General features: G+C 34.6%; 3 protein-coding genes across 3 annotated transcripts; 1 reads left to right on the top strand and 2 right to left on the bottom strand.

Moving 5' to 3' along the window:
- Window positions 1-886: 886 nt before the first annotated feature.
- Window positions 887-2,964, top strand: LOC128127551 (uncharacterized). Its single transcript, XM_052766107.1, has 2 exons — window positions 887-1,037; window positions 2,234-2,964. Exons 1-2 carry the CDS (start codon window positions 887-889, stop codon window positions 2,962-2,964), a joined length of 882 nt encoding a protein of 293 aa, XP_052622067.1.
- Window positions 2,965-13,950: 10,986 nt separating this feature from the next.
- On the bottom strand, window positions 13,951-15,189 carry LOC111896940 (uncharacterized). Its single transcript, XM_023892913.2, has one exon. The coding sequence runs from the start codon at window positions 15,187-15,189 to the stop codon at window positions 13,951-13,953; it is 1,239 nt and encodes a 412-aa protein (XP_023748681.2).
- Window positions 15,190-19,672: 4,483 nt separating this feature from the next.
- LOC111896967 (uncharacterized) lies at window positions 19,673-22,800 on the bottom strand. The gene is made up of 3 exons (XM_023892944.3): window positions 22,215-22,800; window positions 20,231-20,829; window positions 19,673-20,147 (listed from the first exon to the last, which is right to left on the bottom strand). Exons 2-3 carry the CDS (start codon window positions 20,806-20,808, stop codon window positions 20,126-20,128), a joined length of 600 nt encoding a protein of 199 aa, XP_023748712.2. The 5' UTR covers window positions 20,809-20,829; window positions 22,215-22,800; the 3' UTR covers window positions 19,673-20,125.
- Between the last annotated feature and the right edge of the window lie 1,072 nt (window positions 22,801-23,872).

The following is a 23,872-nucleotide window of genomic DNA, read 5'->3' as shown; positions in this document are numbered from 1 at the left end:
TTAAATAAATTAATTGTTACCGTAATTAGATCCTATCTTTATGGAAGATAATTTAAATTTCAAAATCAAATCCTTATGTTTATGTATTAAAACCATTTGTTGTGTAAATTACTGTCTGCGATCTTTCCACAACTACTATAATTCAGCATTCATAAGCAACCACCATCGACACCATCAATCGTGAATCATCTTTTCTGATCAGTTTCTTTACATCGACTTCGCAGGTATGTATCATTCTTTTTTCTTTATGTTTTCTTATCTTACACGTATATAAGTATCAAAATTGTCAGAGATGTTTTTTTTTTCTTCTCCATTTGACCTCTCCGTCTCTTTTGATTATGCTATTCTTATTTAGCAAGGAAAGATTGTCATGGATGTTTTTTTATTATGTTATCCATATTTAGCAAATAGAAATTTGCCAAATTATGCTATTTGTATTTAGCAAGCTGAAAATTGTCATGGATGTGTTTTTTTATTATGTTATTCATATTCAACAAATAGAAATTTGCTATGAACGCATTTTTTTGTATTTTTTGAGAATTATGTAGATATGGGCATATTTTGATTATTAGTGCTACTATTATTTTAGTTGATGAGGGTTGCTGGAAATATCGTACTTATATCCACAAAACTATTAAAGTTTCATTTTCAAGATAGATAATATGATTAAGATTTTGTTTTTGACATTGTGATATTCTTCTTAAAAAAGTCAAAATCAGTCTTGTGCTAAATGATTGACTTCTTCTATGACCTACTATTTTATTTTGGCAAATAACTTGTTTTTATGCTAATTTAAAAAGTCAAATTGATGAATAGGTAGTAGTTGATATCAATCAAAGAAAGATGGAAATACAATATTTTTATGGTGGCATTTTTATACAAGTAGATGGCGGGAGAGGACAATGATGCGGATAGTAATTGGCATGGATCGGAAAGAGTGGAAACACAAAAAGTTGTAGACATTGTATTATTAAAGAATTCTTCAAGAATGCTTAATTTTTGCAAGAATTATTCGGTTAATATCTTCACTTTAAAATGTAATATGATTCTTAAAGAATTATATTGATAAGTTTTATATTATTTGATATTATTATGTCTTTTTTGTATTCGTTCTTAAGGAATGAAATGTATTTCATATATGTCACCAATTTGATGGTAGTAATTATTGAAGAATGAAAAAACTTATTTATAAAGAATGAAAGAAGCATTTTGTATTTTATTTTTAGAGAATGAAACATGTTTGATAGGATACAGGTATACAAGGAGATTTACCATTCTGGTAGAATCAACTATTTTACGGTAGTAAAATGCTAATTAGTTTTCATTCTTTCCTAATATATATGTTTAACCGTTGTTGAATGCTAATTACTAACCATTCTATCAAAATAACTAATTTTACAAGAATGTTTTACATTAGGCTAAAAGAAATTATTAAAAAAATTAGATAATATCATTGTTTTTAATAAATTGATAAAAATACCAACATTAATCCATGAAAATGAACCGAAAGAATAAAGGTATTCTTAAAGAATTTTTAATATGTTGTAGTATATCATATTTTTATGAATGCATACATAATAACCAATAGAATCAACAAAAATAATGAAGGTATTCTTGTAGAATTTCCATTGTGCTTAATTGTTACACCATATTCTTAAAGAATGCACAAACAATAAAAAAATTTAAAAACATATACACGTTTATACAAATCATTGTTAACCATACAGTAACTAAGTTAAAATTTACAATATATAATATTCTTTTTTGAAATCTAATTTAAATTTCATCACTTAATATGCTCATTTTCCATTCCATAAATTATTGTTGAAAATTTTTACTAATTTACCCTCACAATTAATTAGGCGTAACTATTTAGTAAATGCTACCCTATATTGATATGATATACCTTATGATCACAATCATTCAATTTTTTAAATTTGATGGACCAAAAATGGTCATAAATTCACATTATATTTATAGTTCATATTTAATCCTAACCTTATATATATATATATATATATATATATATATATATATATATATATATATATATATATATATATATATATATATCCTCTATTCTAATAAATAGGTAGATTTGTACACGTGGCAGTCATAGAGCCTTCCCCCCATCGAATTTTCCCACTATTTTACACAAAGTGAAGTTTCGGTGGTCCGAACGACGGCGAAACGATTATCGATATTCTGGATGATATTCTCATTAATGATGCAGATGATCCTATAGGTTCATTAATTGAGTTTCTATATCCTTTAATTTTGGAGAAGTATAGTAGTACAAATTATTTCCAAGAAAGAGCGATACTTGCTCCAAAGAATGAAGTTGTTCAAGAAATAAACGACAGTTTGCTTAAGAAGTTTCCAAGATATGAGGTTGAATATTTAAGTTCAGATAGCATATGTGAGTCCGAATTTGTCCATGATCAGTTTGATGCAAATTTATACTCTCTTGATGTATTAAGTGGTCTCAAAGTATCCAGTCTACCAAATCATAAGTTAGTTTTAAAAATTGGTGTTCCAGTAATGTTACTAAGAAATATTGATCAGAAAAACGGCTTATGTAATGACACAAGACTACAGGTGATATCATTAGGCAAACGTGTTATCGAGGCACGTATAATAACTGGAACTAATATTGGAAACCGAACTTTTATTCCAAGAATGTCTTTAACTCCATCAGAAAAAAAAATTTCATTCAAATTCACAAGAAGACAGTTTCCTTTGGCGGTATGTTTTGCAATGACTATTAATAAGAGTCAAGGACAATCATTATCGAAGGTTGGTTTGTTTCTCAAAGATCCGGTTTTTTCACATGGACAATTGTATGTTGCGTTGTCTAGAGTTCAAAACGGAGAGGGATTGAAATTATTAATTTTAGATAAAGATGGTAGACTAACAAACAAAACTTACAATGTTGTTTATAAGGAAGTTTTTCGCAATCTATAACCAACTTTTTTGTAGCATCTTTTAGTTATTTTTAGCAGAGCACATTTCATCCATCGTAATAAGTAAATACTTTATAATTACGTATTGTTTTTTTTATGTTAATTTCATGACAGACATCATTTTTTTTGTTTTGAATGAAATCAATTGTGATGTTTTTTTTGTCATTACATAAACGTATGTTGCATTATATAAAGTATTTACTTTTATAAAATATATGGATTTACATTTGTAATTAAATACTTAAAGTTTACAAATTTATTCTAAATAGAAAACATATCCTAAGAAAAAACAGACGAAAACAACAAAAATTCTATTAACCTAACGTACAATCGACATGAAAGATAAGGAAAAAAAAGTAAAAAATAAAGGTTTTAAAAATCTCCATTTGTAATTAAATACTTAACAATTTTTGTGTAACTACATACCTATAAATAAAATCCTTATAAAAAATACAATATTAGTCTTCTAATTTAATGATATATTATTTATTACATAATTAAATTTAAAATTTTATTTAACATTAACACCCGTGGATTCTACAGGTTTTCACCTACTATATATATATATATATATATATATATATATATATATATATATAGATATATATATATATATATATATATATATTCACGGACACCTCCTCCTACGGTTCCAACTACCTTTCCCTCCCTCTTCGATGTTCCTAGCAATAACCCTTAGATGACGACTCCTTCACCACCCATCATCGGTGCCTTTCTTCACATCCATCACTTGCGATTTAGGAATTCATTTTATTGGATGCCAAATTGCTCAAGAACTCAACTGCAACCGCTAAGCTTTAAACAACAGGTGCGTAATCCCAGGAGTTTTTCATGCTATCGATTCTTCTTTTCGAGCAATTAATCATTTCATATCATCGTCTCTTGTGTTACTTTGGTTATAGTATTATAAGTATAAAAATTATGTGTTCTCAATGATATTGATAGAATATATAAATTTTTGGTTCAATTTCATATATTGGATTTTGAAGTTTTCAGGAAATTTATTTCCATTCTTTTTGGCTAGGTTCTTATTATTTGTAAGAACAAAAAAAATCAAATCAGATTCATTCTTGAGCTTTCCTTTGAAGATCAAATATTGGGTTCAAACTTTTGGGTTTGTGACTAACGGTCTTCTTCAACGTAGATTACAATTAAGTTATTTGGTTCATGGTTATGTTATTCATTAATTCTAGGTGGTGATATGCAAATGTGAGGTTGGAACTAGGGGTGACAATCATCGACCCAACCCGTAACCCGACACTGACCCAACACAAAATAAACGGGTTTGGGTTGAGATTTTTGACCCGCCAACCCACAAACCCGTCAATCCCGTTTATTTCATGGGTTGGGTTAGGTTACCTCTTTGGGTTCGCGGGTCAACCCGCCAACCCGATTATATATATATATATATATATATATATATATATATATATATATATATATATATATATATATATATATATATATATATATAATGTTTAAAAAATATATTTAATTGAATATGTGATTATCATTTAATTGTTTTCCGAATTCCAAAATTACAAAACATCTTTTATTCGACTTAGCATCCCCTAACCCCTAAGAAACCCCAAATAAAAAAGAAATTTAGTCTTCAGTCTCCAAACTCATGACTCCATGTCTCCCGTTTTCGTCGATTGATGCATCGAGTCATCGACAATCGCAGTGTCGCACGCATACCACTCGTCTTCTCGTTCTCCAGCTGTCGCACACCACTCGTCGTCATCGCTCCTCTTGTTTATGACTTTATGTTTATAAATTTATGTTTAATATGTAAGACTTTATGACTTCATTTTATTTGTATTTTTTAATTTCATTTTAAAATGTGTTGCTTATTAAATGATTTATACGGGTTGGGTCCGATTCACTGACCCACGAACCCATGAACCCATATACTTATACGGGTTATATGGGTTGGGTTGGGTTGATGTTTTCAACTCATGACCCGCCAACCCACCAACCCGTATATTATATGGGTTTGGTTAGGTCAATGTATTTTGACCCGCCAACCCGAACCCAACCCAACTGTCAGGCCTAGTTGGAACCGGTACATGGCAGATAGGAACTAGGAAGTACCAAATTTACAGTTTTTTATTTGAAACACAAACCGAATATATATTCTTTCACATTGTAAAGAATGAGTTTGCAACTATGGTAGATCTATCTCTTTGCTTGCTTCTTTACAATCTTGGTAGTGGAAGGAGATGGAAGGTGGTTGTGATGATAATGGTAAGGGTGGAGTGGACGATGGTTGTAATGGTGATGGTTGGGTGTTTGGTTGTGTGTGGTGTAATTGATTGGAGAAAAATCTATAGAACTCAGAAAAAAATACGTGGAATTTAATTTACAATGATTTTTTTCCAAAGGATATTACATGGCATCTAAAAAAGAGAAAATTGCAAATTTAGCCTAATCTATTGATTACTTTGTGGAAAATAGCCAAAAAAACTCAAATTACATTTTTAGCCACCAAATCGCAGATGGATTAAATTCATCTGCGATTTTAGCAAGTCATCTGCAAACGTACAAGTCGCTAAAGCATAGTCGTGCTTTAGCGACTTGTATGTTCATAGATGACTTTTTTTTGTTTTTTTATTTTTGTTGTATAAATACATGCAGTCTATGCTTAAAATCACAAATGAACTAAGTTCATCTATGATTTCCTCTCAATCCAACTGCGATTTCGATTTTTTTTACTACGAAATTGATAGGATTTGACTACGAAACAACATTATTATATATAAAGTTTTGCAAAAAATTATCACTTTAGTTGTTATTTCTTTGGAAAATTTCTTTAAAACCTCTTTAATAAAATGAATGAATATTTGGTTTGCGTTGTAACCGATGGGAGGTGGAAAGTTATGGAAACAAATCTTGAATACGTATGTCCACAGGGAGGTATTTCTGAATTCGTTTTGATATATTCTGAGTATATTAGTTATGGTGAGTTTTTATTTTTGGTGAGAAGAAAAACCGGTTTGTTAGACAAATATAAAATTAGTCTTCATTTCCATCATCCTAAATTGAATCATTATATAGCTATAGTTGAAGACATGGATGTTAGAATGTTGTTCAACGTAATCAAATCGATTGGAGGAAGGGCTGTGAAAGTCTTTATGGTTGCTGATGAAGGTGATGCGGTTACGGAGGGTGGCGAGAGTCGAAATGAGCCGGTTGCTAACTTATGTAGCGATAAAGGGAGCAACAATCCAATAAGTACTTTCATGACACCTAGTATACCTCAATTTCATAGTATTGCTGAAAATGTTAATGTGAGGTATTCATCTATTCACTATGTGGATCCTGAAAATTACAAGTACGTTGGTGATAATGATGTTGGTACATATATTAATGATGTGGGTGGTCGTTATGTTGATGTTCCCCCAACAAGAAGTTAAAGTTATGAATAACGGTGGTGGTTTCAAAGACATAACTTTGCAGGTATTAAGTTAATTTTAATATTAATGTTTTATTAAACGTTATTGATCTTAACTTCTTCATTTTGTCTATTTTTTAATCTAGAGTAACAACATTCACCCCTTGGGCCGATGATATTGTAAAAGAAAACAAAAAAAACTTTTACTAAGTGGGATGTTCGCATGATCTTAAATACAAAATGCGAGGTCAAAAAGGGGGCACAAAACCTGATTGTTGATTTCCAACAAATGACATGTACATGTAGGCATTGACAACTTGATGTGATGCCTTGTGGTCATGTCATAAGATGTTTAACAGTCAACAATTACCAAGACCACTCGAGGTTTGCATTAAATGCTTACTTTACCGAAACACTGAGGAAAACGTATGAGGAATCAATAAGCCTTTTGCCAAAGCCATCCGAATGGGATATCCCCGATGATCTGATGATTGTTAAGCCACTTATAATGGATAAACGTCAGCCAGGCAGACCAAGAAACACAGACCGCATTTCATCCCAAAGAGAGGGTCTAATTAGAAAAGAGTGTTCTAAATGTGGTCAAGTAGGACACACGAGAAACAATTGTACTGGAAGGGCGTCCGTTAGTGGAGCACGTCGCACGACAATTTCTACTACAAAAATGGCATTTAATATTGGTGGTTCAGCGAGTTACTCACAAACCCATGACATTGATTTTGATATAAAACAACCTTGAAATTAATGAAGAGTTGTTAACTTATTATGTATTGTAGTTTTTTAATTAAATGTTACAAGACATTGTTATGTTTTCATATCTCATAGTCAAACTAGTTCATTTCACAGTCAAACATCGTTGATCAACAAGACAAGACAATGTACTTGTCTGCAGTTCATAGTTTAACTTTTTGAATTCATAGTCAAACATGTTCATTTCATAGTCAAACATACATATCTGTAATAAAATTTCTTCTATAAATGGGTGTAAAGTCACTCCATGAAATTTATCTGTGAAACTAAGTCATATTTGATAGAATAAATAAGGCGAATGGCATGTTGTAATTGTGGAGGTGAACGTATCATTAGGATTTCGGGTATGGCTAAAAACTCAAGAAGATTATTTTACGCTTGCCCATATATGATATCATGTTCTTAACTTCATTCGTATTTACACTAGGGGTGAGCATGGTGCGGTTTTAGGGGAAAACCGAACCGCAAACCGCATGGTGCGGTTTTTGCATTCTTAAAACCGTTGGGTGTGGTTTTTCAATGTGTAACACCCCAAAGTTTGGAAAGCCAAGTAAAGAAAGAAAACCCCAATTTTAAGGGGAGACTCGGCGAGTCCAAGGAAGGACTCGGCGAGTCCGAGCGGGATCCGGGTTGAGGTATAAGCGACCGACTCGGCGAGTCGGCCAAGGTGACTCGGCGAGTTTGGTCTGAGCAAGGAAAACCCTAAATCCGGGATTTGGAGCTTATTTAAACGTCTCATTCTCTCCCCTAGGGTTCCTTTACTGCCTCTCTACCCCAAAACACCAAACCCTAGCCACCATATCCATTTTTGAGCTAGATCTTGCCTTGAAGAGTGCACTAAAGCTTGGAAAAGGAAGAAAGGCCTTGGAGGTGCAAGAAGGGACTGTAGATCCGGGATTGAGAAGACATTTCAGACCAATTGGAGGTAATAAGGTGTTGCTTGGAATCCCTTTGCACCTAGATCTATTCTCATGTGTGAGTTTTGGACATTTTTGGCATGATAAGTAACCACTTCGAGTTAGAGGTCCAGATCTGAGGTTGCTACCTCAGATCCATGCTTGTTTTGGTCTAGAATCCCCTAAAGTATCAGCCCTTGGTAAGTTGAAGAAGTATGTTTGCCATAAACGCTAGTTTGAATGTGTTGTGAGCCTAGATCTCTTGATCTACACGTAAAGTTTGCCACTTTACGTGGGGGATGGGCCTTAGAAGTATGGATCTACGAGTTGGAAGCCCTGTTTCGCTCGAAAAGCCACTGCATGGATTAAGGACTGAATAGACTCGGCAAGTCCTTCGAGTGGATTCGGCGAGTAGCATGAAGATGAGGAGGAACTCGACGAGTGGGATGAACAACTCGTCGAGTCGGATGAAGTTAAGCATGAACTCGGTGAGTTGGAAGAACAACTCGACGAGTTGGTTGAAGATTACCTTGGACTCGGCGAGTCTATTAGTGGACTCGGCAAGTCAGGTCGCGAAACCTCAAACCCTTCGAGCTGAGACTCGAATCAGTGAGTCGGGTGGTGACTCAGCGAGTTGGACTGGACAGGACTTGGAACTAGTTGGACTCGGCGAGTCATAGAATGACTCGGCGAGTTGAGTCACGAATAGAAAGACCCTGAGCTTATGAACTCGGCGAGTAGGGTTGACCTGGAAGGTTGACTTGACCATGACTTTGACTTTGACCAGAGTTGACTTAGTTGACTGTCAGACTAAGTGTTATATGTATATTGATAGCTCGGAGAGCTAGAGGAGCAGCGGTTCAGGGGATTGTCGAGTAGCAGCCAGAGGTTTATCAGTAGAGCTCAACAGTTCAGGTGAGTTTCCTTCCAGTAGGAACGGGTCTAAGGCCACAATGCCAGCCCGTTTAGCTAGCAGTAGTATCCGGATTTTGGATCCGATGCAGTAGTTAGCACGTTTGATGCCTTCGTGGCTCAGACAGGATTTATGTGTGTTCATGCTAGTAGATATGTATGTGATATGTTCAGTTAGCTTCGGACTTCGGTCCGATGTAGGGGGCAAGGTCCCAGTCGGCTTTGGACTTCGGTCCGATGTAGTAGTTAGTATGTTTAATGCCTTCGTGGCTCAGACAGTATTTATGTGTTATGCTAGTTAATATGTTTATGCTATGTTCAGTCAGCTTCGGACTTCGGCCCGATGTAGGGGACAAGGTCCCAGTTAGCTTCGGATTTCGGTCCGATGTCAGCTTCAGACTTTGGTTCGATGTAGGGGACAAGGTCCCAGTCAGCTTCGGTCTTCGGTCCGATGTCAGCTTCGGACTTCGGTTCGATGTAGGGGACAAGGTCCCAGTCAGCTTCGGACTTCGATCCGATGTCAGCTTCGGACTTCGGTTCGATGTAGGGGACAAGGTCCCAGTCAGCTTCGGACTTCGGTCCGATGTAGGGGCAAGGCCCCAGTTAGTCCGGACTTCGGTCTGATGCAGTGGGCAAGGCCCAGTATGTGCGTTATATGTTATTGCGTGGTATGTGGTAGGTTGGGGGAGCTCACTAAGCTTCGTGCTTACGGTTTTCAGTTTTGGTTTTAGGTATTCGGTTTTCAAAAGAGGAGCTCGGGAAGATTGCAGAGCACACACCATAGTCAGTTAGCCTGGGAATGTTCGACTCTGATAATGATATTATGTTTTGAATTTAATACTCGAAAGTTATGTTTGGCTTATGATACTTTGTTTATAAATCTAGTTTTAGTAATGTTTTAAAAGAAATTTTTAGTCATGATTTTTGGGTCGTTTCAAGTTGGTATCAGAGCCTTGGTTTGAGGGATTCGAGCGCACTTCCGAGTGTGCCTGAACTCAAACTAAGGAAGTGGTATAGAGTTTTCAAAAGAAAAATCGTAGTTACAAAAGAATTTTGAGAAAAGAAAACAATTTTAGAAAAAGTGTAAAGAAAAGAGTTTTAGAAAAAAGCAAAAAGAGTTTTGAAAAGAGAAAAGGGTGTGGTGCATGCAATCAGCCGAGCTCAAGTAAGTACTCCCAATTTACCCATACAAGTTATGTTATGATTATCAGTATCAGTTTCAGTTTCAGTTTCAGCTTCAGCTTCAGTAGAACAGCATGCTAGAATAGGACTAAGGATCTAGGATGATGCCTTATGTGCCTGCTTTATGTGTTCCAGCTTGATGAGAATTGCATGCTAGTATTGAGTAGACAGTAGTAGGATCGCCTGTGTAGGTGATGCCTGATAGTGTGAGCTTAGCATTGTGTGCTAGTGCAGTTTCTTGTTACGAGAATAGTTTTTCCTGAGTATGTTTCCCTTATCCAAATGTTGCTTGCTTTGTGCTTTGTGGGACTCTGAGTGATGGGAGTTAGCCATTAGGTGAATACGTCACATCACATGTGATCAGGGTTGGATAATCTCAGAGTGCTGGATTTCGCCCTACTGCGCAGCTCTCGTTTGAGTCTAACCATTGTAGGGACGAGACTTTTACTCGAAGGATTATCTGAGCCTCATTGCATGTGATGGTATTCAGGTGGTGGCTAATTGGCATTACAAGGAGGCTTTCACCAGCTGAGGACTGGTTTGGGTGGAATCAGAGGTTCCCTAGGGCAAGCCTAGGATGGGAGTAGCAGAGATCAGTATTAGTAGAAGTGATTTGGTGAAGTTGAGGTCACAGATTAACTTAATAATAGTTTTTTTTTTATTAAGAATCCATTATTATTATTATATAAATACAAATAACTAAGTTAACACATAACACTTAATTTATTTATTTGGCCGATTTCTTTATATTTTCGTCCTTGACTTTTCTGTTATGGGACATCTCACGCTCTATTACCGTGAGGGACTTCTAGACATTTTTCGGGGGACTAAATGTTAACATGCAAAAACCCGTAAGTATAGTTGAAAGCGATGTCCTCAAGCAGGGTATATAAAAGGGAATGAGTAGAAAGGACTTTTAAAAGCGCTGGAAGGCGGGACATTGAGATTTTGCATTCTTTTTATGAACTTTTGAATTTGGCATTTTAAGTTCAATTGAGCATTACTACTCATAAGACCGGTCATATGTCCCAAAGAATCGACTCATACCTGCTGTTATGCTCTAGTGTTGACAATCTTCTCATTTTCTGCTTTGCACAAGTAGCTTCGGGAGATGTGCTCGTGTGTGATTAACTTGCTTTTAGATTTTTCAATAAAAAGAGCAAGTAAAATCTCAAGGCACATAACTCACTTACCATCTCAACTGTTTTGAGAAGATTTGGTTGCTTGGGATTGGATCAAAAAAAATTTACTTTTTTTTTTATTTTTATTTTTTATTTTTTTTAAATGAAAATGCAAAAATTTAGATGCAAAATGCAAAAAGTATAATAAAAATAGAGTAGAAAGAAAATCTTTTTGGTTTTTGAAAATTTTTCTAAAAAATGACAAAGAAAAATAATGCAATGCAATGCAATATGTACAAAATTTACATGCAACGGGATAATGCATTGATGGATGCCTCTCCCCAAGCTTAAAATAAGCATCGTCCTCGATGCTTGGAGAGAGGCATAGCCGTCCTATTGAGGACCGGACAGTTGATATGGAGGGAACTGTGAAGGATAATCTGCAGGATAATAGGGAGGCCATTGGGTTGTGTGGGGAGCACAAGAACTCTATGGATATCGCTCAGCAGGTGATGAATGTTGTGGTTGTGTTGCTCTTGAGCGGCCCATCTTTGATCTTGTTCAGCCCACTGCAGCTCTTGTTGGGCCTAATGCTCTTCTTGCAAGTTACGGTAGTCCTGAAATCAGAAGTGATTTCAGCGACACCCGTATAAATTTCTCCGACTTCCTATTGTATGCTGGTGTAACGGTGGTTCAAACGTGCAAACTCACCCATATAAAGATTGTGTTCAGAAGAAGAAGTGGGGCGAGATGAGCTAGAGGCACCAACAGTAGGAGCAGGAGAAAGAGAGGGTGGAGGACTATGATCTACTGTAACACCTAAGTTGGATTTGAGTTTCCAAGTGGTTGATGGAATGTCATTAGCTAAATTGAGTATCTTCTTGTTTCTGCTGTCTATGCGTAGATACTCTTTCCCATCTACTGTCCAACGAACATCCCCAGTGGGAAGGCGGTGGAAAAGATGCATTGTTTCCATAACATCAATGGATAGAAGAGTGCGGCCGATGATTATATTGGTTGGGTTATTGGGAAGATGGAGGCCAAGATGCTCAACAATAACAGAAACCATGCCTCCACAATGTAGCTGCCCACCATTGCTCGTAGCACTTCTGAGCATTTTTTGAATAACCCAACACCCAAAATGAGGGACTTCTGCAGGCTTATGAATCATACACCACAAGACTTCTATCTCTTTCTTATTAGCCTTGCTAATCTCTTCTTGAGGGAATAAGAGAGAAGCAATGATCCGGTGGGCGACTTTCAAGACCGGATGGATAATGCAAGAAGCTTTGGCTGTGCCTGACTGATAGTCATACTCACAAGAGATGCTTCTCCAAAAATTTGTACAGTCTTGCTCAAAAATGATATTTTTTCTTCCCTTTTCTGTGTATACATCCCTTCTTGCTTTGGGAGCACCAATCATATCACAGAGGATGTCAGCATGAAACTGATGGGTTTGATTGAGCAAACGGAAAGTCGGGAGATGGGTTTGATAGTCAAAGGTAATGGAAGACAAAAGTTCCAACATCGGTGTTTGGTAACTAACTGCATAAAGATTCAAAAGACCATCCCATCCTATGTTTTTAAAGAGCTTGTGGACACCATTATAGATATGTAAATATTTGAGGGCTTGGATGTCCACAATTTTTTGAGCACCCATTGTTCTTGTAACAAGATTTGCATACAATATCTCCTATCTATTGGTCTCAAAAATAAGACCAAATTCATAAGGGTTGTCCATGGGATGTGGGTCTTGTTCATCCTGTGAAGTTCCAATTTTAGGTCTTTTACCCCGGGAAGCCATTACCCAAATGAATCAACAAAGAATTGCACACAATTAAGACAATTGAAGCACAAGAACTAGCAAGTTTCACCAAAAATCACCCAAAAAGGAATGTGGTTCTATCTAAATGCACAAAGTAAGAGTTTGGAACAATTATACCGATTTGTGCTTGAAAATGGTGGTAGAGTGATATCCAATGGTTCCCCAAGCTATACCCAAGCTTATCCTACAAGAAATTTCAAGCATTAGGTCGAAATTTTGAAGTTCAAAAGTTCTAGGGTTTTGCTCAAAAACCCCAAAATTGGTCATGAGAGGTTGAAATAGATGTGAAAGATAAAGAAGATGAAGAAAAGAGAAGAATTTAATACCTTGGAGCTTGATTTTTTGATGCAAAATTGAGGAAGATTGAGTATTTGGAAGGGTTCTTTCGGGGGGGGGGGGGGGGGGGGCAGTAGGGAGAGAAGGAATCGCAGGTATTGAGAGAAGAATTAGTTAGAAAAATCGAGATTTGACCTTAAAATCGTTCAGCTCTGTTTTTGCGTTTACACGGCCCGTGTAAATTAAAGGGGAGTATTCACACGGCAGTGTAAATCCCTGAATCAGATATACCGTGTTTAATCGTTTACACGGCCCGTGTAAATTAAAGGCATAAGTTTACACGACCGTGTAAACTTCTGAGAAGGCCAAAAATTTTGATTTTTTTTACTTTTTGAAATTGCAACCCGCTAAACCTCTACTGCCCGAAAAATGATTTTTAACCCTCTTTTAGCATAAAAAACAACTTGGAAGTTTGAAAACAAAGAAAATACAATGAAAATATATGAAATGACAAAAATACCCCAGGGTTGCCTCCCGGTTATCCACCCCTTTTTAATGTCGTTGGCTCGACTTTGCCCCAACTATTTGTGCTTCAGTCTGGATACGTGGGCCTCTCTAACATATCATCACTCCTCACATGCTTCTTGTCATCAATAAACTCTAAGATCTCCAATACTTCATTATCCATATCAAACTTCTTTGCAAGCTCTTTGGTTTTGTCCCTTTCTAGTTTCCGTGACAAAACTAATTCTAGAAATTCATTGTTAGACAAGTTCAAACCATTTTTTGTTGAGGGATTGATCAAATTGACAAAATTAACAGATTGAACATCAAAATGAGTCTTTTTTGCTTCATGCACATTGAAGTTGATAACTTCACCATCAAATTCCATACTCAAAGTTCCATTGTAGACATCGATTTTTGTTTTAGAAGTTTTAAGAAAAGGTCTACCCAAAAGTATGGAACTTGAACTTGGAGAGTCATCATCTCCCATATCTAAGACATAAAAATCAGCCGGGAAGACAAATTCATCGACTTGCACTAACACGTCCTCTAATACTCCCTTTGGGTGTACTAAAGACCAATCAGCAAGTTGGATGATCACACCGGTTTTGCTCAATGTTCCTACACCAATTGATTTGAAAAGAGAATATGGTAGGACATTTACGGATGCACCTAGATCAAGCATAGTTCGGGGTACATAAAGATTTCCCAACTTGCAAGGCACGGTAAAGACACCGGCATCCTTGCACTTCGGGGGCATCCTCTTTTTCAAAACCGTGGATACATGCTCCCCAACCGTTACGACTTGATTTCCTTTTAATTTGTTTTTAGATACATAAAGATCCTTAAAGAACCTTGCGTATCTAGGTACCTGCTTGATGACCTCGAGGAGTGGAATGTTGATTTGAACTCTCTTGAACATTTGCATGATCTCATTCTCCTCCCGTTCTTTCTTCGTGCTCTTTAATCTTTCAGGAAATGGAGCAGGTGTGGCTTTAGACTCAGTGATGAAGGGCTTCTTTTCAATTGTTTTCTCTTCCTCCTTCTCTTCTTTGGTCGTCTCTTCAACTACTATTTCTTCTTCCTTTTGATCAACCGACAATTTTGGACCATCATAACTCTTCCCGCTTCTCAATGTGATGGCACATACATTGTGCCTTGGGTTTGCTTCAGTTTGGGCAGGCAACTTTCCTTGAGATTCTAGTTTGCTTACGGAAATAGCAAGCTGTGAAACTTGTTTCTCTAAGTTCTTTATGCTTGCTTTTGTCTCTTGTTGGAAAACTTGTGTACTAGTTGCCAAAATTTTCACTATGTCCTCTAAAGACATACTTGATGAACCCGCTTATTGAGGAGGGTGTTGTGGTTGCCTTGGCTGAAAGTTTTGTGGTGGTCTTTGTTGGTATTGATGTGGTTGACTTGGTTGGTAGTTCCCTTGTTGATTTCCTCCCCAACCTTGATTGTTGTTCCATCTTTGATCACCTCGTGGCTGCTCATATCCCCTTTGACTAGATCTAAGAAAACCTCCTATGGCTTTTGCTTCTTCATAATCTTCCTCTTGAAGTTGAGGGCACATGTCGGTTGGATGTCCAACTTGTGTACAAATACCACAAGGTCTAACTGTTGGTGGTTGCACACCCTTGTCCTTTGCAAGCATCATTACTACCTTAGTCAACTCAGAAAGTTGACTTTCAATTTTTGGGGTAGAAATTTCGTTCACTCCTCTTGGTGCATCACTCATTCTTCTTCTTGGACTGTGTGCTTGGACTCTTCTGCCATGTTCTTGATAAGAACTCTAATTTCTGTTGGAGTCTTATCAGCTATAGATCCACCACTTGATGCATTGAGTAATCTCCTATCCCAAGATGACATTCATTCACAAAAATATTGCAGCAACTGATATTCTGTAATTCCATGTTGTGGACATCTTGAGCACAATTTCTTGAACCGTTCCCAATAAGTATGCAAGGTAGGGGTGTCAATTTATGACACGACACGACAAAAATACACGACACGAAACGAAATTGGGATGAAATCAAAATTCGAATTCGTTTTCGTGTCGTGTTCGTGTCAAATATAAAAAACACGATGCCGTGTCGTGTCGTGTTCGTGTTTACAAATCCACACGTAAAGCTGAAGCTCTGATTTTTGGAAAATATTGTAAAAGAAAACAAGAAAACTTTTACCAAATGGGATGTTCGCATGATCTCAAATATGAAATGCGAGGTCAAAAAGGGGGCACAAAATGTGATAATTGATTTTCAACATATGACATGTACATGTAGGCATTGGCAACTTGATGGGATACCTTGTGGTCATGTCATAAGATGTTTAACAGTGAACAATTACCAAGACTGCTCGAGGTTTGCATTAAATGCTTACTTTACCGAAACACTGAGGAAAACATATGAGGAATCAATAAACCCTCTGCCAAAGCCATCCGAATGGGAGATCCCCGATGATTTGATGATTGTTAAGCCACCTATAATGGATAAACGTCAGCCAGGCAGGCCAAGAAACACAGACTGCATTCCATCCCAAGGCAATGGTCCAATTATAAAAGAGTGTTCTACATGTGGTCAACTAGGACACACAATAAATAATTGTACTGGAAGGGCGTCCAGTAGCAGAGCAGGTCACATAATTTCTACTGCAGAAATGGCATATAATATTGGTGGTTCAGCGGGTTGCTCACAAACCTATAATGCTGATTTTTATATAAAACAACCTTGAAATTAAGAGTAATGATGAGTTGTTTACTTATTATGTATTGTAATATTTTTATTAACTCTTACAAGACATTGCTATGCTTTCTTATTTTAGTTAAGTTTGTTGATTATAACAATGAATGAAGCCTTTATATTATAAAATATAGTTTGCAGATTTTTTTTAACAGTTACAACATGTTATTTAAAAAAACAACAAACGATCCTTTTGCAACCTAATCTGTTTCATGATAATATTACAACAACTTTGTAACTAATTTTTAAACTCAGGGAACTGCAATGGGTACTTCTCTTTCTCCATTTTTATATAGTCATCCCTAATTCTCATTTTGTCTTCGAAACGATCCTTTTTTACCATAATGTGTATCAACTGCTCATCCTTCTTAGCAAGCCGTTTTTCAGTCATTTTGATTGCCTTCTTACTCTTTTTTTATCCAATCTTTATGCTCTTTGATTTTGTTTTGATTGAGGTCAATCCATTCTTGAGCTTGTTTGCATTCCGATTCAATATCATTAGCAAGTTGAGTGAGAAGTCGGGATGACTCTTTGTCCTCTTCTTGTTGTGCTTCAGCCTTCTTTTATTCTTCAAAATTTTCATGTGACATATATGGCCCGACTGAAGAGGGTGTAAAAAAAGGGTCTACCGAATCACAGTAGTAACAATCTACTTCGTTGCATGAGCAAATTTCGAATTTGTGTGAGGATCTCATAATAAAGTCGATATTGTATTAAACTGGAGCTATAAGTGGTATTTATACATACTAGATAGTAATGAGAAGTCCAACTTTGAAATGACTAGACAGTAATGAAAAGTCACTATAGTAACCTGCACATCGTAGTGGGACCCCTAAGTGACAAGAGATAAATGACAGTTTGACATGATAAAACACTGCATAAAGCTGAAAATCGTAGTCCAAATATAACCATTTCGTAGTCAAAGTATTAATTCCTAGTCTATTTATTTATATAAATAGATGTTTAAGATCTAAAAACCAAACACCCAAATCACCTAAACGAAACGAACTCCCATTATTAGAAATGTCGTCGAATGCAGCAAGTTCTTCGAATGAAGTACCTGGTTCCAATTCTGAAAGGCCATGGACGACAAACGAGGTGTTAGTTCTAACACGATGCTGGCTAAGTGTTAAGGATGGTGTATCGTTACTTGCTCCCTCGCATTGCCTAATTGGTGAAGAATGGATTCGCATAACATCTTTGTTTAACCATGAGATGGGAGAAGGACAAAAAAGAGAAAAATCAGATGTTGTTACTAAGTGGATGGATGTAAAGGAAGAAGTGACATGGTTCAATCGAGCATGTAATTATGCGAAAAGTAACAATGTTCGTTATCGTGACGAAGAAGAGTTCTTGGAAGTTGTTACAGATTTTTACATTTGTGAGCATGACGGCAGAGACTTCGAATATGAGGAAGTTTGGAAGGTTGTTAAAGATAAACAGTATTTCATGTAGACCGCTCTAATTTTTGTTAAGAATAACCCATGGACTTGTGTTTTACGTTAATGCTTTGTTCGTATTATGTCGTTGTTTTTCATGTAATTGTTGTAATGTTTTTAATGGTTCATGGAATCCTTGTTACTAATGTATTCTAATGTATTGTGAAAACTAATGCAATGGGCATTTATTTATTCAAATTAATCATACGAGTTGCTCACATAATAAACTAAAATAGATTTTAAACAAACGAAATACATACGAAATACATGAAAATAACCTAGTACTCACATAATAAACTAGAATAAATTTTAAACAAACGAAATACATGAAAATAACCTAGTAAATGAAAATAACCTAGTACTCACATAATAAACTAAAATAGATTTTAAACAAACGGGATATATTTCAAAATATTCCAAGGGGCTTCAAACTGGAATTTCAACCCGTTACTTAATGACTTGTATTCCTCCTTAGCAGCTTCCAAGATGACCTCCTTAGTAGCATTTAAACGGGTGTCATCAATTTTGGTATAAAGATCGTTGAATAATAGAACTTCGATTTTCATTTCATACCATCTTGCTAAGATGTCTAGTTCGTCACGATCGTTTCTTGTAGCCATTCGGTTTTCAGCATTGAAAATATTGGTTAAACGGCTCCAAAACATTGGATCGTTCAACTTGCTTGTCTCGTACACATGAATATAAGCATGTGTAAGAACCAAGAACTCTGCATTGCTCCATGATATAGAACTCATTTTGATTGAAACAAAGAGAGTAGAATCTAAAAAACAATATTTGAATAGCTATATTGGTTTATTTAATTAAGTATTTATGTAACTTAAGGTCAATTTATAGTAGTTTCTACACAAAATCGCAGTCCAATCTTCTAATATGTCTGCAATTCATAGTCAAAATTAACTGACGAATGCAGTGTACTATACTTATAACACAACAGATCACTGTTCGAGTTGACAAGTCATCCCCGGTCGAATGACAACAAAATACATTGCTGCTTGAATTGACAAGCCATTGCACCAGAAAAGTAAGGAGTCGTTATAAATAGATTTTAATATATGTTGTAATTGTATTGTATTACTTCCTTCCTTGCAATTATGGACTCACCACATATATGGAGGAACGCAGAGGAGGTCGCTTTGGTTCAAGCTTGGATTATAACTGTAGAGGAGGATTTTCCACCGGGTCCCCCACAAGTTCGTGCTGGATCATTTTGGTCTCGTGTCTGTCATTTGTTTCATCATTTAATGAGTCATACTCAATATCGAAGAAGAAGAGATGTCAAAGCGAAGTTTCTGGATATGAAAATAAAGGTGAAACAATTTCAACGTATTTATAACGAGTTGGATAACGAACATGCAAATACGGATGAAGAAATTCTACGGCAGGTGGCTTTGGAACTATACCATTTTGAATATGATGGTAGCGAGTTTACCCACTTAGATGCATAGAATCTTTTAAAAAATGTCCCTTATTTTTAAATGCATGTTGGTTAAGTTAATTGTTTTTGTTATTTAAGTTGTTTGTTGTTGTATGTGTGTAGTCGTTACTATTTAATAAACGTCCATTTCTTTTAATGTATGTTGTTTCCTCAATAACCAATACATAGAACGCCATAAAATATAAATGGGGTACATAAATAACTAATACATAATACGACATAAAATATAAACTGGGTACATGGATAACTAATACGTAACACGACACTAAAATAAAAACGGGGGACATAAACAACTAATACATAATACTACATAAAAAATAAAGGTGCTACATGAATAACTACTACATTAAGGAAGGTAACAGGACCACCGTTTCATTTGGTATTTCCCAATGCACATGTGATGGTATAGTATTCACCAACTCAGATTCATATGCAAATCGATACACATAATTAGTGAACTTGTAATCAACCATTCCGTGAATGGATTCAGATGTACGGGTTCTTAGACATGCTATAGCGTGGCCACATGATATACCGTTTTTTTGCCATTTACCACAACTACATACCCTTCTTTCAAGTTGTACGTTGCTGGTGGCAAAATTGTCATCGACTTCAAAATTGTCATCGACTTCAAATGTATCCCCAAGCGAAGCTAACAAAACAAAAAAACAAAATTGGTTATTATATAAATTATAATTTTAATAAAATAAAACTTTTAACGTAAGCAAAATATACCTGTTCCAGAGATCCAAATTCTCAGCCAAAAAAAACCAATCTTGTGGCATCCGATCATTAACTTCTTTACCCAAAAAACCTTCACACAAAATGTATATCAAACATACTCTAACTGCATCAACGTCGTCAAGTGCTAGGATTGTTCGATTTAAAATTAAACGTTTCAGGTTGCCGATTTTCACCGAACTATTAGTATGGTCCGGAAATAGCCGTTCACGCAATAAACATCTTTTTTTACTGCTTAATAATTTTTCCGACCCTTTTCTCCCAATGTTTTTTGGATACTCCCCAAAATTGAAGCCGGTAATCAAACAAAACTCTTCCGGCCCATAAATCATTTTCGTATTGTCTACTCGAAAATATAATCGTTTTATTCCATCTGGAGATAAAACAGGGTCCGGCCGGATCTGATGAAGGAACATTTTATGAAACAATAATGCGTCCCCTTGTAAACGAGAAACATCAATAAAATAACAAAATACGGTGTCTCTGAAAATGGCATGTCTGACATCATCTAAAACTTCAAATATTTTCCATATGTTACCGCCCGAGCCTTTTAAGTTCGCAAAGGCTTTCATATTGATAAAACTAAAATCATGCTGCAAAAAAAATACAAAAACAAATTAGAAAACTAAAAAATATTTTGTTTTTAAAATATATGATTACGAACTGCAATAAGTACATAAACAATTAATAATGCAAATATAATTTCTTAATTAATAATTTATATATTTCCGATAAAAAACAATAACATACACATATATAAACAATTTTCCAAGTTATACAACAAATATATTTACGATAAAAAAACAATATCATACATAATTATATAAACATTTTATTAAACAAATTTTCAACTTAAACGACAAATATATCAATGACAAATTTTCAACTTAAACAAATTTTCAACTTAAACGACAAATATATAAACAATTTTTATCTTTCTAATTAAAACTAACATTTTATAACCATATAAACAAACAATTTTTCAAATAAAACGACAATCAAATTAACAATTTTACAAGTTATACGACAACTTTATACAAATTTTCAACTTATACAACAAACACAAACAATTTCTAACAATATATATACGACAAATTTTCAACTTATACAAATGTTATACTTATATGACAAATATATATACAAACGACTATTTTGCACATACTATAATTTAACTATTTTTCACTTTATATAAACAATTATACGATAAAAATATACAAGTTTTCAGGTTATACAACAACTAAACAAACAACAAAAATAACAAATTATAAACATTATCTACGCAGTCTCTTGTTGTATATTTAAACAAACACTAACAAAATAGCATTTAAACTTCAAATATACTAAAGAAATATTAAAACTATCAAACACAACAAAATTACTATTTTTTAACACCAAATATTACAATAAATGATAAAATAAAAAAATTTAAACATTAAAAAAGTTTAAATCTAACCATATTTGCTGGATTGTTGACATAATCCTCTATTTTCTTCAAAAACTAGCCAAAATTCCGAGAGAAACCCAAAAATAGAGAGAGTTTTTGTGTAAAGAATGATGAAAAATTGAGAAAAAAAAACGTTTATATAGTGAAAAAGAAGGGGATTTCGCAGATAGACATCAATTTCGCAGATGAGATGCTGATTTCACAGATGGGGCATCTCCATCTGCGAAATGGCTGACTAATTTTGTAATTTCGATTTTTTTTTTACTATTTTTATAATGCAATTAGTATAAATGGTTATTTTTGTCATTTTCTCTTATTTTTGTCATTTTCTCTAAAAAAAAAAAAAACAAATTCTAAACCTAACATAATAACTATATAAACAATAGAATATGACTTTAACATTTTTCACTATACTATTTACCGCAAGTAATTAGCGAAGGAAGATAAATCTCAAATCTTAATATAAACTATAAACCCTAATTTCAAAGTCACAGATGAGAAAAAAACAAAAATAAAATACATAAAAAGTCATACCTTTGAAACAGGGAAATCGCGGCTGAAAGACTTCAGACCGAGTCGGAAAAACCATCGCCGATATTTCACGAACTAAATCCATCGAAAACAATACATACATATTGAAATCAACCGCAAAATCATCGATTCCAACCTCCATCTTCAATAATCGGCGACTTCCATTATATGATTTGTAGAGAATGGAGATTTTTTTTAAAAAAGGTGAAAAGAAATGCAATGCAGAAGCTGATTCAGTTGCTTGCAAGCAGACAAGAGTATTTACACGGAAGAATGACCACAAAATTCTTGAAGCTCGTATACATGGCGGCGAGGGTACAAGCCCTAAATCGCTACATGTTTTTGGAAGGAGAGATGGTTTAATAGTATGGGCGGAACCATTTAGGTTAGACAATCCGAAATTACCATATTGACCTCGCAGGATGTTCCTAGTTTGCCTCACACGAAATGCAATGTCAATGTAACATTCTTAATTCTTTTATGCGGTGAAAAAAACATGATATACTTTTGGGTTTTTTTGTGTTTCATTCATTCATGTAATAATATGCATTGATCTAATAAATTATTGGTTTTTATTATTCTGTAAAACTTAAACCCATAGAAACCACAATTAAAAAAAAAAAAAAAACAAAAAAACTACTTATCATTTGAAATCGTAATGATTAATCCAATATAAATAGAAAAATTATTAATTTACAAAAAAGTTTGTGTAAAAAGTCTAAAAAGTTCAAATTTTGTAAAAGAAAATAATTTTAGGAAAGATTTGTAAAATAATGACCGAATTTGAAACATAAATATAAAATATACAGATAACTTGTAACTTATGATAGCTTATAAAAAAATATATAATTTGTTTGTTTTTTATATTTTTACATAATAAATTAAGTTTTAGCAACTTAAAGACAATTTGAATAATTCATTTTTCAAAATCAATGTTGACGCTTACTAATATTATCTTCAATTAGTTAATCTCTAATATCATAAAAATGTTTATTGTAACTCGTTTCCCATAATATTCATGTTTGTAATATAACAAAAGATGTGAGGTCACATTTGCCAAACGGGGAAAAAAAATCATGTTAACAATAACCCTTTTACAAACAAAGCTTGTGTTTTGTGGCAGAAATATGAAAAGTTTGACACTCTCTTTAATATTAATAGTTTTCCTCTAAAATTATCCAAATCCAAAGGCTTTCCATTTATATAACGCGGTAAATTTTATTGTTCTAGTAAAAAAATGTATTAATTGGGTAGATTCTTCAAAATATATAAGTATATTAGACTATGCATCAATCAAAATGTTAACACATTTTATTCATTAAATTTAAAAAATGGAGACAATTAATATTAACTTATAACCCCACTACATAATATTTTTCAATTCACTTAATTGCGCTCAACTCTGAAACTGCATAAATTTAGCAATGCATGTATTCCCCTACGTTTACACATGAATTTCCGTATAACTAAGTCTTTGACATGATCAAAAATCGATTATGTGTAAGGTCCAGACATGTTGATAATACAAAATGCATTTTGGTGGTTAGCCAATAGTTTTAGTGTATTATTCTTGGAAGACGTTTGTAAAGTCATTACAATGCTAGAAGATCCTTTAAAATTGTCTAGTCATAATCTCACTGTTTTTTCATAAACATGGTCTT

This window comes from Lactuca sativa, chromosome 1 (assembly GCF_002870075.4).
Source record: "Lactuca sativa cultivar Salinas chromosome 1, Lsat_Salinas_v11, whole genome shotgun sequence".
Taxonomy (NCBI): Eukaryota; Viridiplantae; Streptophyta; class Magnoliopsida; order Asterales; family Asteraceae; genus Lactuca; species Lactuca sativa.
This window is presented reverse-complemented; position numbering and strand designations above follow the sequence as displayed.

Coding starts and splice junctions, on each gene's coding strand:
- LOC111896940 (XM_023892913.2), bottom strand. CDS start 15,189: ATGTCTTTAGAGGACATAGTGAAAATTTTGGCAACTAGTACACAAGTT.
- LOC128127551 (XM_052766107.1), top strand. CDS start 887: ATGGCGGGAGAGGACAATGATGCGGATAGTAATTGGCATGGATCGGAA. Junction 1,038..2,233: donor TAATATCTTCACTTTAAAAT/GTAATATGATTC, acceptor TTAATGATGCAG/ATGATCCTATAGGTTCATTA.
- LOC111896967 (XM_023892944.3), bottom strand. CDS start 20,808: ATGAAAGCCTTTGCGAACTTAAAAGGCTCGGGCGGTAACATATGGAAA. Junction 20,148..20,230: donor AATTTGGATCTCTGGAACAG/GTATATTTTGCT, acceptor TTGTTTTGTTAG/CTTCGCTTGGGGATACATTT.